General features: G+C 40.0%; 2 protein-coding genes across 2 annotated transcripts in view; both read left to right on the forward strand.

Moving 5' to 3' along the window:
* Positions 1-4,750, forward strand: part of thsd7ab (thrombospondin, type I, domain containing 7Ab) — a 124,039-nt gene extending 119,289 nt beyond the window's left edge. Inside the window, exons 28-29 of the mRNA XM_070911829.1 lie at positions 795-882; positions 4,660-4,750. Of these exons, the coding sequence (XP_070767930.1) occupies positions 795-882; positions 4,660-4,750 (179 nt within the window). The remainder of the gene's footprint in view (positions 1-794; positions 883-4,659) is intronic.
* Positions 4,751-8,844: 4,094 nt separating this feature from the next.
* On the forward strand, positions 8,845-17,997 carry LOC139290351 (neurexophilin-1). The gene is made up of 2 exons (XM_070912104.1): positions 8,845-8,925; positions 17,197-17,997. Exons 1-2 carry the CDS (start codon positions 8,845-8,847, stop codon positions 17,995-17,997), a joined length of 882 nt encoding a protein of 293 aa, XP_070768205.1.
* The last annotated feature ends 505 nt before the right edge of the window (positions 17,998-18,502 follow it).

Genomic DNA, 18,502 nt, shown 5'->3' on the forward strand with positions numbered 1-18,502 from the left:
TGTCATTGTATGAATCAGGTACCGGTGAAGTACTTACCTGTTCCTCCGCTAAGAAAAGTGTTTTCGTAAAGACTGTGTACTTATGTAGCAGTTCCTCATAATAATGGAGGAAGTATAATAAAAAAGAAATGCATTGGCCCTTTGTTCAGACACTGTAGGTGTTATAGAGGAGAACCCGGACCAGTAATACAAAAGTGTAAGCATTAGAATATATTTAAAGTACCAAAGGTAAACGTACTCATCATGCAGGAGGGCCTATTTCAGAATAATACATATTATATTGTTGGATAATAATTTTAAGTACTTCATGTACTGCTGGGTAGCTTAATCCATAAAAACACATTATAATTTATCAGGTGATTATATTTTGTATTCATAATCTGAATCTGCAAAGGAACTAATGTCATATATATGTAGTGGAATAGAAGTATAAAGTACATACTCCAATGAAGTACAAGTATGTCAAAACTGTACTTAAGTACAGTCCTTAAATGTACTTAGTTACATTACACAGCTGATGCGTAATTTCTCTAAAATGCGCAGGTGTTACTCCCTTTGTTAGTCTTTTTTTCTTCAACTGTACCTTCACTGAAGTACCATAAAATAAAAGTATTTTATCGGTACCTGACTCAGACATCGAAAGCGTTACTGGGAAAAGAGACGAAGCTATTGGAACAATGTGTTAAAAGTTTTCTGAAGCTTTCACAGAATGACTTGCTGCAGTCATTGCAGCAAGTCATTCTGTGGCGTGTTGAAGTGTAAACAGACAAACTGAAGAGCCTCCTCCTCCACAGATGGGAAGCTGAAGATGTGGGTGTATGGTGTAGCAGCCGGAGCCTTTGTGCTCCTCATATTCATAGTGTCTATGATATACCTAGCTTGGTGAGTTGACCAGTTTAATCTCCCCTATTTATCATTATCCTCATTCATGAAACCAAACCTCATATTTCCGCCCCGCCCCCTCCTCCCTCCCACTTTGAGTTAAAGCTCCTTCCATGTCGTCCAGCCGCCCTCACATCACCGTTTATTTCCTTTTTGCTTCCTTCATGCCGTCCTCTTGTGAGAGCAGCAGCTACTGTGCCAAGGTGCATCGCTCTCTTAAGGCCCAAGAGTCTGACGCCAATGGGACGGCGGTCTGGATGGGCCAAAATGCACATGAGATGATTTACACCTGTCCCGATTGCCAAGAGCTGGCTCAAAGCCCCAGCAGCAGCTAATGAGGATGTGGAGGGTTCACCCCCCTCCCTCTCTTTCCAACACACCCTCCAGTATAAGTACCTGCAGAGTCCTTGACCTTTCCCTGTGACCTCTCTCAAAAGTGTCACATGTCCTGCCTGATTAGCTGAGTGAAGGTGCTGGTGCAGGTGAGGACAAACCATCCAGGAATAACTGTTTTAGTTGTTTTCAGAGCGTGTAGACCACATAGATGGATGATTTCACCCCTGTTTAGATAAAAAGCTATGTTCATACCACAGGACCTGTTTTAACCATCTGTGTACACCTTCTTTTAAAAGTGAACCATATCTGATTAATCTGTTCACACCAGAACTCTTTGATTTATGCTTAAAAAAGCCACATATGTGCACATTGTACGTATAAAAGTGTCATCATAATTGGAGGTAAACCAGGAAGGAATAATAATAACTGTCTGTAGTATATTTACAAGTGTGTATATTTACCACTCTCATGTTTGGATGTTAAATATGAAGCTGTTGCCAGGAGACGTTTAGCTTAGCTTAGCATGAAGTCTGTCCAAAGCTTAAAAATACAACTGTAAACACCTCTAAAGGTGTCCAGTCATTATGCTAAGCTAAGCTAACTGTGACATCAGTATTCTCATCTAACTCTCAGCAGGAAAACAAGTGTTTCCCACATGTCAAACTATTCCTTTAAGTAAAAGCAGAAATACACAAAGTACAAAATACTCCATTACAAGCATTGTGTATTTCTGCTTTAAGTAACAGTACAGCAAAATGTACTTTATATATCAGCAGTAAAACTACTTATTATACAGTGTGTTATTATAAACAAATAATTTTTTCCCAAAATTTAAAGATCAGATAAAAGTTACACTCAACTAATTTATATTTACATCTACATACGAATGTGACCTCACATTATTATATTTCACAGTTTACACATTATAAAATATACCTTATATGTGTCTCGTGTGCAAAAACATCAGTATCGGGTCTCTTTTAAACAGGAGGTGTAAACAGAATATATTAGCATATTAGCATAGCATAGTATCCCTGCTGTCATCAGGAGCATTAGCCTGAGGAAATTTACTACAAGTACATCACATTGTTCATTCATACGAGGATGTAATGTCATCGTGTTGTCACATCCCCGTGGGTATGTCGATGTGTTTATGTAGCTGTGTAGTTAAACAGGTTTCCATTGGTTCATTTAAATGTAATGTAGATTTGTTAAAGCTGCAGCGGAAAGCACAGACTAACTCTAACTCTACAGCAGCAGACTCAGAGAGATGAATAAAGTGAAAGGAGACGTTAATATTACTGCAGGGACTCGTTTCTCTTCCACAAATCAAAGTTAAATGTGCAAGACTCTGTAGTCTCCTCTCACCAGCATGATGTCACGCTGCCCTCTTGTGGCCGAAAGAGGAAGTAGGGCAACGCGCTCCCCTTTATTTCCCTCTCATTTCATTTCCTGCCAAATCAAGAGCTCATTATCCTTTTCACACATTCAACATATTGATGTCATTTCTCTGTATTCAGCTTTGAACAAATGTAGTGTATAAAATTGGACTTTGGACCAATACTTCAGACTATAATTATCAGTCATTATTAAGCAGCTATATTTTCGATCGTAATCGTTAATAGAGAAATTTTCTAAGCAAGATCGCTAAACATTTGCTGGTTTTAATGTGAGGATTGGCTGCTTTTCTTTGATTTGTATGATATTAAACTTGAGTATTTTTGATTTTGGACTGTTCAGACAAAACAGTTTTAAGCATTTTTAACTATTTTCTGAAATTTTACGGACAAACCGATTCATCGTTGTCGTTAGTTGCCGCCCTGGAGGTGTTCCTGTTAGTATTCGTGAACATGAAAAACTTTTCCAAAGAGACAGGATGATTTTTGTGGCAGTAGGAAATGTTTGTCTGAAAGTTTGCTGTTGTTTCATGTTTACTCTGTAGTGATTTTGTCAGCTCTTCATCACTGAAACTATTCAGAGAAACGTCCCCTGGGTGCTCTTCTGACTGTCTTTACCAACTTTCCAGAATCTTCTTTTTGAAGCACCTCGATACTCCAGAGACCATTACATCACATGTCTGTGTCTCTGGGAGTTTGAGGAAAAGTTTTTCATGTTTAGAAGTATTAATTGGACTGTCCTGCACCGATAGATACAACATTGGAATAATTGAAATTCGAGCAAAGTAAATATGAGCTTTACTATCTTTCACAGCTGTTCCTTAGAGGATTTAAAATACTATATTTCTGAGAATATCTGATACTGTACACCCTATTACTTTGAGCGATCGTGTATTTAAGGAGGTACTGACAGATCAGAGAAGTATAAAGGTAGAAATCATGTCGTCTCCCTCTAAAGGTGTTTTTTCTTCCACCCCCTGGAGGCATAGTAGCAAATGTCTGACAGAGTCTGCATGCAAATTAACGTACTAATACCTTTTTACGCTTTTAGATCTAGATGTCTCCCATACTCTCACTGAATGTGTAGCTTCTTAATAGTTCACAGTTAACAGAGAAAAGGCCATTTTCTGACAGTTTTTAGCTCTCAAACAGTCGAGTTTGGTCAAAACACTGAAGGTCAGCTGACTGAAAATGCCTCCAATCTTTCAGATCATGCAAAGAAATACAGTATTCCTAAAGGATGAGGCTGGTGATATTTTATATTTTTATAAAAATATTTTGCCAACAAATCTCATGAAAAGACCAAAACCAAGGATGACTTGATCCTACTGTGTATCAAAGCCTGAGTTATCACATTCCTCTGTGCCATACGGCTCCACTGTTGTCCAAAAACTATTAAACACACATAAGTGACCATTTCACTGGGGGGCATCTTCCTTCATTACCGTACAAACAAACAGTAGTTTATATTGAGTCAATCCCACATACAGTGCACCATCCTGCTGCTGAAAATAGTCCCCAAAAATAACGTGAAATTTTATACATCTTCATAGACATGAATGGTATTGTAACATTTACTTTCTCGGCTGCTCACACAGAAATGACAGCTAATCTTTTCTACAACTGAGACAAAGGAAACACCGACGGGGTGAGGAAGTCTTAAAGTACTGAGGTCTTTTCACGAGATTTGTTGACGATAGTGAAAAACTTTATCCTCTAAAGGTTGCTCATTTATTTGTGGTGATCTCCTTGTGATTTGGGGCTAGCAGGAAGCTCCACTTTTAACAGCTTTTAGCTGTGATAGTCATTTCTCCAATCGTAAGTTCAAACTCAGTTTAACAGCATTTCAAAGATAATTATTTACATTAGACTGCCAAATATTTGAACAACAACAAAAATTAATTGGGAACCAATAAATTACTTTAGAAATTCCTGAAACACACAGTACCAGGTGCTGTGAGTGTGGTGGTAGTTCATACTGTAGTTAGCTTTTTGGGGATTAGCTGAAGTGCCACTCTGACTCTGTTTTAATCTTTTCACACAGCAAAAAGCCAAAGAGACCTCAGAGACAGAGGCAACAAAACAACCGACTAAAACCTCTGACTCTCGCCTACGACGGGGACACGGACATGTAGCCCCCCCGGGAGACGCTTCGCCGAGCGCTTCACCTGTCATAGAGACCCACTTCATCACAGCCAATTACAGCGAGGGACATGGATGTTTGCAGTGTGAATGGACACGTCACAGAGCGGAGAAATTACAGAAAATCCTCTTAGCAGAGACACTGGTGGGGTTTAACCATTTCAAGTAGGGCGCCATTCACTCCCCCTTTTGTTTTTGAAAGTATTTTCTTTTGCTAGAGCCTTCGTGACCTCCACCGTGTTCAATCAAATGCCTTTTTGACCCCTACACGTCCACATTTCTTTAAAGAAAAGACTAATTTGAGACGCAGGAAGAAGCTGGGTGCAGCAGACAGACCCAGCTCTCCTGCTGTCTCTGAACATGGCAGCACAAGCTCCAACTCTTCCCCCGCGCTTTTCTGCTTGTCCCTAAAAATGCTGAGTAGCTGGAGGCTTAGGATGCTCTGACGGTTCGTACGTTGCCAAAAGTCACCGCGGGGAAGAGGAGGAGGGAGAGGAAAATCTCCATAAAAAGGTTTGGATTCCTTTTTTCTCAATCCTCAACTGGGTTTTGACTCAAATCTCTTTTACAGTCTTGAACAAAAGGGAGGCATTTCTTCTTCTTTTTTTTTTTTTTTTGCTTGATTTAGAGGCACACAGGCCTGTGTTTGTGGGATAAACTGATCTGTACGATGCTGATGGAGGAGTAGCCTGCAATCAGTTGTTCGTGGAAACTACTGCCTGCCTGCCTGCCTCCACCCTTTCTTTGTTTCAGGCTCTACATTGCACTATATTAGTGCAGCATGATATGCACATGTGACTTCTACCTTCTATTGCCATAAAACACTGCCTCTTCCACAGACGAGACCGTAAAGCAGAGGAACAGCCACAGAAAGGTCAACGCGAGAAAACGACGGCAACAGGAAAAGATGTTTAGATGTGTCACATTCTACAAAACAGGTGTGAATCTCCAGTAAATATATGTATAGATTTTATTTCTCACAACTGATTTTTTTGGTTGTAGTAAAGTACCTTTTGTGGTTTGTAGATTTCGTCTGGTGTTATCACTTTATTTCTGCCCAGATGCAATTAAAGAGTTAACTATGATATCAGCAGGTGACTTCTTTTTAATGAATCACCTGCTTTAAAGTTATTTTTAATCCGAAAAGTTCAGATTAAATTCAAATACTTTTTTAACCTACAGTAGTACATTGTGGAAAAAACTGACATTTTCCAGTGTTCAAAGAAAAGAAAGGCCAATAAATTTAAACCATTCATGTCATGCAAATGTCATTTCTGCCTTACTGACGATAACTAAATACTAACAGTCCTGTGATACAGTTTTTAATACTTGAATGGGGCATACAGTATTCATTATACACTAGATGAAGAAGAATACTAAATTTTCTTTCGAGGTCACTTAGCGAAGTATACTTCAGAGTTTTTGAAACTTTTTCATGTAGTAATCGGTATCATAGGTGCTCTATTGTTTCTCACTCTACATGAGGTGAAATATAGTTTAAAAAAAACTGTACAAATTAAAATTATACAACATGTTAATAATAAGAGAACACGCTTCTGCTGAGTTCAACGTAAAAGCAAACTGGTGTGGAGAATGTTTACTTTTTTTGTTGTGGGATTTGTATATAACAAGCGATTTTTTTATTTTTTTGGAGAAAAAAAAATATCAAAAGTATGTGTACATTTATTTTGTATTGCACAGAAAATGTTTAGTTTGAATATTGCAAAGTGGGTGTGTGATATTGCTGATTGTTGTTACGATGCAAGTTGTATGTTGTGAAAAAAAAATGGAAAGAGAAAAAAAAAAAACAGAAGCAGAAAAAGACGAAAGGCTCAGCCGTTTTGTACAGGTTGTTTATATGTACGGGAAGAATTACTGAAAATAAACAAGGACACGGTTGTAAACACACAAAGAACGTTATTGAGCCATTTTTGTAATTTTCTTTATGTTCATCGGAGCAGAATCCCTTAATAAAACTGGCATTAAAGGATAAGCCTGGTGTTTTCTTATATATTTTTCTTATTGTCAACAAATTCCATGAAGAGACCAAAACCAACAACATGTTAATCCGTCTCCGTACTGGAGGGTTGAGGCTCACACTGATGTCAGTATTTGAGAGCTGAACGCATACCATAAACAAACAATCTTGATCAGATTTGGGTTTTTTTTTAAAGATAAATACTGAACTGTAACGATATTTTACAGTTAAGTGCTCTCTCTCTGGTTCCACTCTCTGTCTGTAGCTCCATGTGTTCCTCCTGAAGAATATAATCTCACAGATATACAGTTTCAAAGTGCCAGTACTTTCCTGAAACAGCTGGGCACTGTGGTTGTTAACAAATGTTACTCAAAGAAGGTGTGAATAGTGTATTTCTTGGGGACTATTTTCAGCTGCGGATTAATACACATTTGGTGCTCTGGTGGACAAAATATAAAGGAACATGTCACAGCGAGGCTCACTGATGGGGCGGTTTTGGTCTTTTCATGGGATTTGTTGAATGTAAGAAAAATTGTTAAAATATCAGATTTATCCTTCAAGGTGGAAAAGTCATGAAATAAGTGACTTAAAAAAAGTAAAACAACGAAATGTTTGTTTCTGAATGTTGCTCAGTCTGCTCTCACAGTAACAATCAGGGGTTTTAACTTGTTCATTTAAGGTTTATTTAAGCAGCCTGTCCACTAAATTTACAAATGAAGATCGTGTTTTTTTCTCTGATTCAAAGTGTGTAGAAAATAGGATGATTATTAAGCGTGTTTAAGCATTTAAAGGGTCACTCCCCCGATTTGTGTGACGTCTGGAGGAGTTTTGTCAAGTCAGAAAGAATTACTGAAGCATCAGTCGGATAATTTTGGACTTAAAAGTCTACAAATCTTAACCTGAAGATGTTACAAACTGTGGGCATAAAGTTTTAAAGATGTGGGAGGGTCTAACAAAAGATGTTGTCATGTTGCATTATGGGAGATGTAGGCTCTAGTGTTTCTGAAGATTGACCCATTTAAAGGACAAAAAGTCAGACTCTTCTGCTTCATTTTTGACCTTTTTTTAAATTTGACCACCAACATTAAGGAAGTGCGATAATAAATCTCAGAAGTCCTCTTTGATAGAGATGTTTCTCTTCTCCTGATCGGGTTTTTTTAATAGATTTCTCTTCATCCTCACAAAAAGCCGAGTGTGGTGATGATATAAAACACTGACATTCTGCACTTTTGGCAATTTTGTATTAAATAGTTATATAGAACAGTTGTATGATTTTCTTTTAACACAATAACCAAACAATGTCTAAATGTATTAAACATGTATTTAAATAGTTCATGTTTTGTTTGTGTGACAAAAAAAACAAACACAAAACGTGAATTTGACAGAAATTCAAATATATTAGCTTATTATTATGTTATTTGGCATAAAAAAGATTAAATAATCTTACATTTTGAGTGAGAAGAAGCTGCAACTGAATACTACCAGTGCCGTAATACAGCATACAGCTTAAACTACACGTAGACATGAAGATGACCTTTGGTTTCGGGGTCACTTCAGAGAGGACGCTGTTATTGAGAGCTGTGACGAGTTCATGTGCAGCGACATGAGATCAGCATGGCAGCTTCACGTATCTCACTGATGTAGACGGAGGAAGCGGCCACTAGATGTCAGCCCTGGATGATGTTAAAAAGAAAAGTTGCTCCTCAGAAGTCTTTAATGTGAACCTCCTTCTCTCCTCCCCCCCCTCTTTCTCCTCTCTCCCTCCCTCTCTCTCCCTCCCTCTCTCTCCGAACCTCAGAGCGCGCTATATAAAACATCCCTCCACACAGACACTCAGATGTACAAACACCTCGCTTGTCACCACAGCGCCTACAAACCTTGCATCACAAAAAAAATCACGCCAGTAAACACTTGAGCGGTTTCACCAGCAGACATCTGACCCTCCTGAATGAGCCTGAGAAGATTCATCTCTGCGCTCTCGCCTCAGGACCGCCTCCCTCACTCTTTATTTCTCCTCAAGTTCGGCAGCTGATAGCGGCTCAGTCAGGAGGAGATTTTTTTTTATTTTATTTATTTTTTCGCGGCTGAGAAGATCAAGGACAGTTTGACATGAGGGGGGACGCTCCACAAAGAGGCATGAAGACCACATGTCTGTGGGCTGCCGCTCTGCTGCTGTCAGTCATCTCTCTGGTGAGTTAAATGTCATATTGATTTGACCTTTTTTTTTTTTTGTTGTTGTTTTGTTTTCATATCATGTTACATCTCTGTGATTAATGTTTGGCTGCAGGAATATCGAGGAATGCTCGCAAACAGAAATTTTGATAAGTGAGTTCCAGGTAGTGCAAGGACAACAGGACCTCAGTGTAAAAAAAAAAAAAAAAGCAATATTTTAGTCAGAATCTATTGCTGCAAGATCATGACTGACAAGTGAGTCTTTAGGTGATTTCTTCTATGGTGCTATAGCAGAGTTAAAGGCATGTTTTTAAATAGTTTTCCTTACATTTGAGTCCACATCTCACCTTCACAAACTAGATTCAGAACTGCTCCGTTCCTTGACTCATAATATCTTCACGAATTAACAAATGTCAGTGTGAACACAAGCTCCCCAAATCCAAATCTGCATCTTGACAAATCCACCCGCACACAAATATCCCGCTGGGTATTTCTACCTCAGTGCTATCCATTCAGTCCTGCCTTTCCCTTTCTCCCATTTACAGATGCAGTTCAATAAGAATATATCTGACAGTACGGCGGAGAACAGCCTGAGCCCATTATGACAAACACACCAGAATGCTCCTAACTCAATGCCTTGACAGTTTGTGACAACCCAATTCCTTTAATCCTCGGAGAGACAGTAACCCCTCACCCACTGATAAATCTGTCAACAAAGCAATCAAAGCAGAGCAGGAGCCACTCCTCTCTCCAACAAAAATTCCATAAACTTAATCCCCACAAACTTGACTGGCCTTAAAAAGCTCCCGTGGTGTTATCTGTGTTTAATTTGCATAGTGATGGAAAGAAGTCAATTACTATTAATTATTCTCTACAACTTAATACCCATTATCGAATTGAATTCACCGTCTTGAAAACCATAAACTCAATTTCACAGCTGACTAAGCACACTAATCATTTCACCCCCCCCCCCCCCCTCCTCCTTTTTTTTTTACTTTACGAAGCCTTCCTGTTTGGAGGAACACAAGGATTCTTCGATTTCAGAAGCAATAACGTTAACTAACACGGATTCCCCTATTGTCACAATATGAAGACATTAATCATTAAGTATGTGACTTACATGTACAATAGCATCACGGTAGTGCGAGCCGATCTCATAGCATCACTCGATGGGAGTGTTTTTTTTTTCCAGACTGGGCTGCCAAATTGCTTCGCTATGCTTTAATGGGATGATCATAATTGTTTCGTACTCGGTGCATCCTAAGCTTTCGCCTGCAGCTCCTTCAACAGATTGACAGACCCATGGGAACCTCACAAACTTATTTTGGCCGCCTTTGAACCAAGTCGTGTGTGAAATAATATGATTATGCATTTTTCCTCTGGGTAAGTTGAAAAACTGGTGGCTAGGTTTTTTTTTCTCCCCCCCCCCCCCCACACCACCTCTTCCTCTTCCTCCTCCTACTTCTTCTTCTTCTTCAAACTGCCCCGCTCTAATATCCCGCAGTCTGTCCGCGTACAGTATTTATCCTCCTCAGAAGTCATGGTAATAATTGTGCCCCGGCCTCTCTAAGCGGTGCTGCAGTGATAGGACTCGGCCCCATCCACAGCTGCCTGTGATGTCTTGACACACTTTGTGATTTGTCATCATCTCTGACCCCCCTCAGGTAACACTTTGATATCACTGGGAGAATATAGACCTAAACTCTTAGTGGGGGCGTCAAATGCCCTTAGTTGATCCATCAGCTCAACGACGGGGGACCTCATAAGGCGAGACAAGTTAGATTCACTGTAAATCACTATGACGACAATCACATCCCAGTCGGAAAAATACTCTAAAGACGGCATCAACGCACACACGACTCTTAAACTAGCTTCCTGTTGGGAGGAACATTTCTTTCAAACACAGAAAAGTGGCTCCATATTGAAGCTGGTATTTCATGAACCTAAAAATATATTACTTCCTTGTTGAGAGTGTTAGGCTGGAAGTGCTTGTGATTCATGGCATCCAAAAGTCACAAATTAGATTAAAATAAGCTTTTGCTGGGAGTGGTGGAGCGAGACGTCAGATCTCATACCCGAAAGGTCACAGGTTTGATCCCAAAACAGCCACATGTCCTTGGGCCAAACTTTAACCTCAAATAGCTCCTCTCTCTTTAAGCCTGTCTGGATAAGAGCATCAGTTTAATACCTTAAATAAAAAAAAATTTAAAAAAAGGAAATAAATCTGCAAAACTTTCGCAGTGTGTTTTGCATTTGTGCAAATTAAAAAGCAACAGCTGTATTAATTTCTGAATGTTGCAGCTTGAACCCTGAACACACACCATCCAATCAAGACTGCAAAGTGGCAGCCGAAATCTGCTATCAGCCCTCTGCATCCTCACTCTGTTAAAGTAGAACTGTCGCACTCACAAATCCTCCCCACACAGCAGCCGCAGCATTCAGGTAAATGAAAACTGACACACACTTTCATTCTTCCCCGCAAGGTTTTGTGTACAGCCCACCGCCGAGTCATCTGGCTCCTCCGGTGGTTCTATTAAAGGTGGAATTTGTTGGCTGTTCGGGGGTCCAGCCCATAGAATATCCTCAGAGCTCCCGAGGGAAGCCGGGGGTTGTTTATCTTCCTGTTTCAAAGAGCGGACGCCTGCGCCTTATCACAGCCTCGCCAAGAGTAGATAGCATTTAGGTTCGTCCAACAGCCTGCATGTACGCTGCATCTGGCAATCTGAGAGTCGTTTCCTAAAGGACTTCTGCATACCGATGCTGTTTGTGTTATCTTGTCGAGGGATTCTGCCTCATACACCGAACCTGGGAATAAAATTAACAGACAGTTAAATGGGGTTTAGGGGGTGGGGGGGGGGGGGGGACTCCTGCACAAGAAACTGCAGGTTGAAGAGTTGAGAAAACTCTGAGCCATGAAATCAAAGCCTCTCAAATTTTATTTTTTATTCTACTGTTTTTGCACAAGGCTTTGACCGATATGACTTTCTGTAAGTTGGTGTATTTTCTTGTATAAACTCATTACAAACTGTACGAATAAAAAGACGTTTACCGGGCAGGTAGGATCTAGAGATGCTCTTGTTTGAATTATGGGAAATATAGGAGCTACGCTGATAACATGGTCAAAAAACATCTGGATATCTCTTTCTTTTATCTCTCATGAGTCCCCTGTATGTGCAACACGAAACCAATCTTTTACTGTTATGTAATATCTTTAAGCCCCTGAAAAAGTATTTTTAACATTAAATATTATAAATATTTACATTCGTAGTTATTATTATAATCAGGACTGTGTGGGTGTGGTTTGATTGACGGTGGACCAACAACGTGATCCATGACTCAAATGTTTCTAAATTCTGATTGGTGCACAGTAATACGTAACATCACGGTTTTCCAACTGAGCCCCGCCCACTTTAATCCAGCCAGAAGAGCTCAAACACAACAAAAAAAATACACAAATAAACAAAACCAAACTAACCAACTTACATCGGAATCAGGACTATACCAGCGTCTTTGCACATTTTAGTATATTCTAGCACTCTAGCCTTCACTGCTGCATTTTACATTTTCAGATAGGCAGCCGTATGTTCCCTTTAAAGCACACTCTTAAAACCGCAAACAAGTTTTAAATAATAACGCGTTAGTAAATCTCACTACCGTTTCTGACTTCCTTTAACTGTCTGTAGCACTCAGCCCATTGGTTCCTACTGAGGACGTAAAGCTTTAGAAGCCGGTCACAAATATATACTTTCATTTTAAAAGGCTCGTTAACTTCCTAACAGAGGAGCGGCAGTTTTTATCAACCGTTACTCAAACAGGAGTAAATCGTACATTTGTTGACGACTGCTTTTAGTGGCGGATTAATATGTGTTTGGTGCTCTGGTGAATATTTGCAGCAGCGGAAAGGTGTTTGTCAGATCGACTCAAAATAAACTACAGTGTGTGTTCAGTGCAACAGTGTGGACTTTGGATACAGACGATAGTTAGTTAGTTGGATGAGTGATGGGTGTGTTTATTATCGAATAATCTACAGATTATTTTCTCGATTAATAGATTGGTAATATTTGGTTTATAGAATATCAGAAAAATTGTGAAAAACGCCCGTTAGAATTTCCTGAAGCTCAAGTTGACGTCTTTAAATTACTTATTTTGTCCGACCCAAAGTCAAAACTCGAAGATATTGAAGTTACTATCACACAGGACAAAGATTTGCTTTAATAATGAACAATTAATCGATGATCAAAATAGTTCCAGATGAATTTTGGATAAATGGACGAATCGTTTCAGCTCTATTTTCTGTACTGCCTGTCAACGATCTGTCGGATGAAACATTGCTGTTAAATTAAGTGCAGATTGTGTGACTTTTACTTCACAGTTAACCTTCTTTCAAAGTTTTCATGATTTGTTGTAAATGAGCTAAAACATGCAAAACCACTGGTGCGGTCCTTTAAGGCAGGAGTTTCCCAACCTGGGGGTTTGGGTCCCTCCACTGGGTCACAAGATACATCTGAAGGGTCGCGAGATGATTAATGGGATTGGAAAGAAAATAACAACTGAAATAAAAAATAAATGTATAAAATACCTCACAATTAAATACAGCTAATTAGGTGCAAAATAAATTTCCCTTTGAGCAGTGGACCATATAGTTTGTCCCTTCTTTGATATTTAATAAAACCCACACTGACAGACCAATAATCTGTTAAAGCCAAAGTTACCAAAGTGTGACTGTTGACCTTTACGCTGCCATGTTTGTTTTCCTCCTGTCCTTTATCCAACAGCACTTTCCCTCTTTTCTCTCTGCAGTATCTCTTTCAGACACATTCATGCATCTAACACACACACACACACACTCTCTTTGTGCCTCGCTTGCATGTTTTTGAAGCCGGCGAGAGGTAAATCTTGGCCCTCCGAGTGTTGGTGCAGTCAGCCGGGGTGTTCTGGATATAAACGTTGCTTTAGTCAGGACTGCCTCTGATCTGCCTAATCTCCCAGGGCTGGATTACAGGTTGGGCTCTAATCCGTGAAGTGGGGTCTCTGTGAATGTGCCTCTGAGTGCTCTAATCCAGAAACTGTCAGGTGCTTTAGATGAAAGCTAATTGCATGTCACAGTTTGGGGACCATACATAACGCCGGTGACAACAGAGCGAGTTCCCACAACAAGGACTTAGGTCTGATTGTGACTGGGCACGCGCTTCAGATGTGCTGTGTAATTTTGATAATCTTGGAAGAAAAACAGCGAAGAAATCCCCTCCAAAAAAAAATAAAAAAATAAAAAAATGCATTCCAGTGACACCTCCTCAAAATTATTCATAACATGAAGTTGCAGAAAATTAGGCTGCTTTTCAAAACACACTCTAGTAGGCAATCTAATTTCTCGGTTGACAAAATGATAAACCATCTGAGTCTAAACCCGCTTGGATCTGCATTGTTTAGGAAATCTTCTTTCCATCTACACCTTAAAATGTTTCATCCACACACACACACACACACACACACACACACACACACAGTCAATAATTAGCCTGACAGTCACTTAAACCAGCTCAAAGCAGTTTCCTAATATCCCTTGATCTGGTTTCAAGACTCCATTGAGACTGAAACCCAGTTACTGAGAGGCATCAGTAATTACTGCACTACGAAAATGAGATTTCATTTGATCATTAGAGACTACAGTCTTTTCACGATTCAGTATGGAAATATTCATGGAAAATAAATGGGGCTTCCAGTTTGGATTACGGGTCAAAGGTAAATTAGAGGCAATTTATTTATTTTACGATTATTGCAAACATGTACAACTGAATTCACGTTTAAACTCACAAGAGATCAAGTGTGAGAAATCTATTCAACCGAAATCCTCTATATGTGTTTGGAAAGACGTTTAACATTTTCGACCTTGCAACACACAATGCGTATAACAATAGGAGGTTTGTCAGTAACCATGAACTTAAACCAGCTGCTGTGTTATCCTATAAAAATGCATTTTTTTTGTAGTATTTCTTCTTTTAAAATGAACATAAACAACTGAAACAAGCTTAAATATTATTAAACTCAAGAATAAAGACTGAACTTAAATGTCATAAATAACTTTATAGCTGCTTGGCTGACAGTCTATAAGATACTGTTTCACTGCTACTTTTACATCCTAAGGAGCTTAATGTTTGACTATAATGGTGCCAATAAATCCTGAACAGGGAGCCTCCCTCATCCTCACTCTCACTTTATCTTTTTACAATACATCAGCAGTGAGGGAACATGACAGACTTTTGTTTCCAGCAATGGAAGACAAAAGGAGGTGTTCATTAATACAGTTTAACTGCCCCACCGCGCAAGGAAACCGCTGAAATTCATATTTCTCTTCAGTACAAACATTTGGCTCTGAAAGTCCTGCAGCTCCCTTCTTCTTTTATGAAACCAACCGACTGCAAAGATTTCCAAACGTTTTCAGGGTTTGAACGGCTTGGATTTGACTCTGTGTCTCATGTTGCATTTAAAAAAACACACAGGCTATGTTCCAATATTCTGAGAGGGAGAAAGATGTTACTGGTACTAAGCCAAAGTCTCCACAATGCCACTAACGGTTCACTCACATCAGGTCATTCATCATCGAGGCCTCTTCAAAACAACTCGAGGCCATCTTTTCAAACTCTACTCTGAAGCCAACTTCTTAAAATGAAGGCGCGCTTCAGAGAAAGATCACAACTCCTGCAACAGTTCACTCACAGAAAGCTCCACACGGAGCCTGCAGTACTACAATGTCATTCAGTGAACTTTCTGAATGAGAGAAGACCTTATTTTCAGAGAATCGATCGTGGGGTGAAGGTATAAGATGCAAACGCTTCGACCAGATAGATCTGCTGTCACGTTTCTCGGCCGAGGTTTGGACATCACTGTCACGGGCCTCTGTGGGGTGCACGGGGAGTCTTCGCTGTCTCATCTGTGTGATTGTTAGAGGAGAGACGCAGAATGAATCATCAATCATCCATTCAGGCCACATTCAGCAGGTAATAGTCTGCTGTTGCATCACGTCTGCACCCGAGAAGCGCTTCATTCATCTCGATGTATGGCAGGAATACCCTTAATCTTGATTAGGACGCCCGGCACAGGACGTTTCACACGCTGTAAGACTCGGTTACAGCGCTAACACCGCTTGTAATAGGTGCTGACACGTTTGTTGGTGGAGAAATCATCTGTATTTGTTGGTGTTTTCTTTATGCTACAAAGGAGATCCTGTTTGTCTGTTTGTCAGTGAGCAGGATATCCCTCAAACGATCAACGACCATTCACTCAGCATGTCCCATATATGATAAAGGACAATTCTGCAAAAATCCAGATTAGATTCAATGAAAACATTTTTCTTCTGCATGGCAACTACACAGTGGTTAAGGTGAGGGAAAGGTTGTGGTCCAGGAAAATAAAGAAACAAAAACTAAAGTTTGGAGCACAATTTTACTTTCTGGCTCACTAAATAAAGACCACGTTGATTCCTGCATTGGAACTGAACATTGACAATTAATGTAAATTGTAATGTGTGAAATTGACATAATTCTAAGGGATGCTGGTCTGGTCCATCGAGGCTGCACAACCCTCTCATCATTAATTCATTTTGTAGTGAATCTAAAAAGATTTTCAGACATATAGACCATTTTTAAAATATTTTCCATTATTACTCCATGGAAAAAAATGTCCCATATCATTTTCCTATCATTTATTGCCAAATTCTTGGAGTCGTGGCCTATTTGAGATAAACTGCCGTAATTCTTTTAAACTTTGTCATCACACGCGTAAATGAACTGGTAGCAATCCTCCAAAATGTGACAGCATTTCACCGCTGCCGCTATACCAACATGATAGATTTAAGTCAACAGTTTGTCTGTGCCTTTTATGATTATATAACCACTTGGTTATTAACATCAAACTATTTCCTCTCCTGCTCCCGACAGACAAGAGTCATTATTCCTACAGCTGTTTTGTCTCCTGAACGTAAACATATGTTGTTTTCCGGTATTTGCTGTAGTTTTCATGGGAGGACAGTCTAAATGGACATAAATCAGTGGTCATGAGTATGTGACTCTAAGATTCCCAGACAGAACTTGTGTATTTCCCATGTCTGTCGCCACATGTATTTTGATGCAGTTCCAGATCCAGATCCACATATTCTTTGAAATTTTAAATTTAGAGACGTTTTCTGCAGCCTTGTCGGAGGTATGATCTCTGTAAGAAGTGCTTTCCAGGTGAATTCTTTCAGTAATGGTGATTTTTTTGTTGTTGTTGTTCTTTTGTTGGTTCTTCCAGGTTGCCAGTGCTGATTCAGCAAGTTCAGGAAATTCAGATTTGAGAGAGAGTTCAAAACCCAAAGTGAAGACCTACTGGACTGAAAGCAGCAAGGCCTTCTCCATCAGCCGTCTGCTGTCCCAGACCCTCTATGGTAAAGAGAACTTCACCTCTCTGGATCTGAACTACGATGAAGCAGACTCTTACTCTAAACGGGATCAGTGGAACTGGCTTTACAACACTTCAAACCCCCGCGATCCTCGATCCAGGACAAAAAGGAGGCCCATCGTAAAGACCGGCAAGTTCAAGAAGATGTTTGGTTGGGGCGACTTCCATTCCAACATCAAGACGGTGAAGCTCAACCTTCTCATTACCGGTAAAATTGTGGATCACGGCAACGGTACATTCAGCGTCTACTTTCGTCACAACTCGACCGGTCAGGGCAACGTGTCCGTGGGACTCGTTCCGCCGACCAAAGCTGTGGAGTTCCAGGTCCACCAGCAGCACCAGCAGTACCACCACCATCACCACCAGCAGCAGCAGCAGCAGACGGCTCTGGAGACCAAGGACACCAAGCTGTTCAACTGCAGGGTGGAGTACGAGAAGGTGGAGAAGGGCACCAGGAACTCACTGTGTGCCCACGACCCCTCGCAGAGCTGCCCGCAGGAGCAGACCCAGAGCCACGTGTCCTGGTTGTGCTCCAAGCCCTTTAAAGTCATCTGCATCTTCATCACCTTCTACAGCACCGACTACAAGCTGGTGCAGAAGGTGTGTCCAGATTACAACTACCACAGTGACACCCCTTACCTCCCCACCGGGTGATCACATAACCAGACGAGGAGAAAAAAGAAAAAAAAATATGCAGAGACAAGCTGTCGGGTCCTGAGAAGTGTCAAATTATTTGAATGAAAATGGAGTTAAGACACTTCAAACTTGAGATGTTGACAGGCATTATTACAGCTAACATGTCCTTGTCGTCAGACTGAAATTGCTCCAATGAACAGACCTACCCCGAGGTCATTATGAGAGCATTTAGGGAAGCATTTACAGGCTTGCAATACTCATATTATATGCATAGCTGCTTACATTGAAAGGAAATTCTCAAGCCAACCGTAAAAATATGCTGATTGTATTTATGTAAATATTGTGGATTCCACACAAAGACCAGAAAACAATTTTATTAATGTTTTCTCCTGCTAATTTAGTTGTTTATGTTGATAGTGAATTTCCGTCTCAATCATGCTTTCTGTCTTTTCCAATCAGTCTCTGGTAATCTTTGCAAACACGTAAATGTCAATGCAAATAAGAAGAATCTGTCAGTATGTAT

This window comes from Enoplosus armatus, chromosome 9, assembly GCF_043641665.1.
Source record: "Enoplosus armatus isolate fEnoArm2 chromosome 9, fEnoArm2.hap1, whole genome shotgun sequence".
Classification (NCBI taxonomy): Eukaryota; Metazoa; Chordata; class Actinopteri; order Centrarchiformes; family Enoplosidae; genus Enoplosus; species Enoplosus armatus.

Excerpts from the sequence above, each read along its gene's own strand:
- LOC139290351 (XM_070912104.1), top strand. The coding sequence starts at position 8,845 with ATGAGGGGGGACGCTCCACAAAGAGGCATGAAGACCACATGTCTGTGG. Across the intron at positions 8,926-17,196 it reads TGCTGTCAGTCATCTCTCTG|GTTGCCAGTGCTGATTCAGC; the intron begins GTGAGTTAAATG and ends TGGTTCTTCCAG.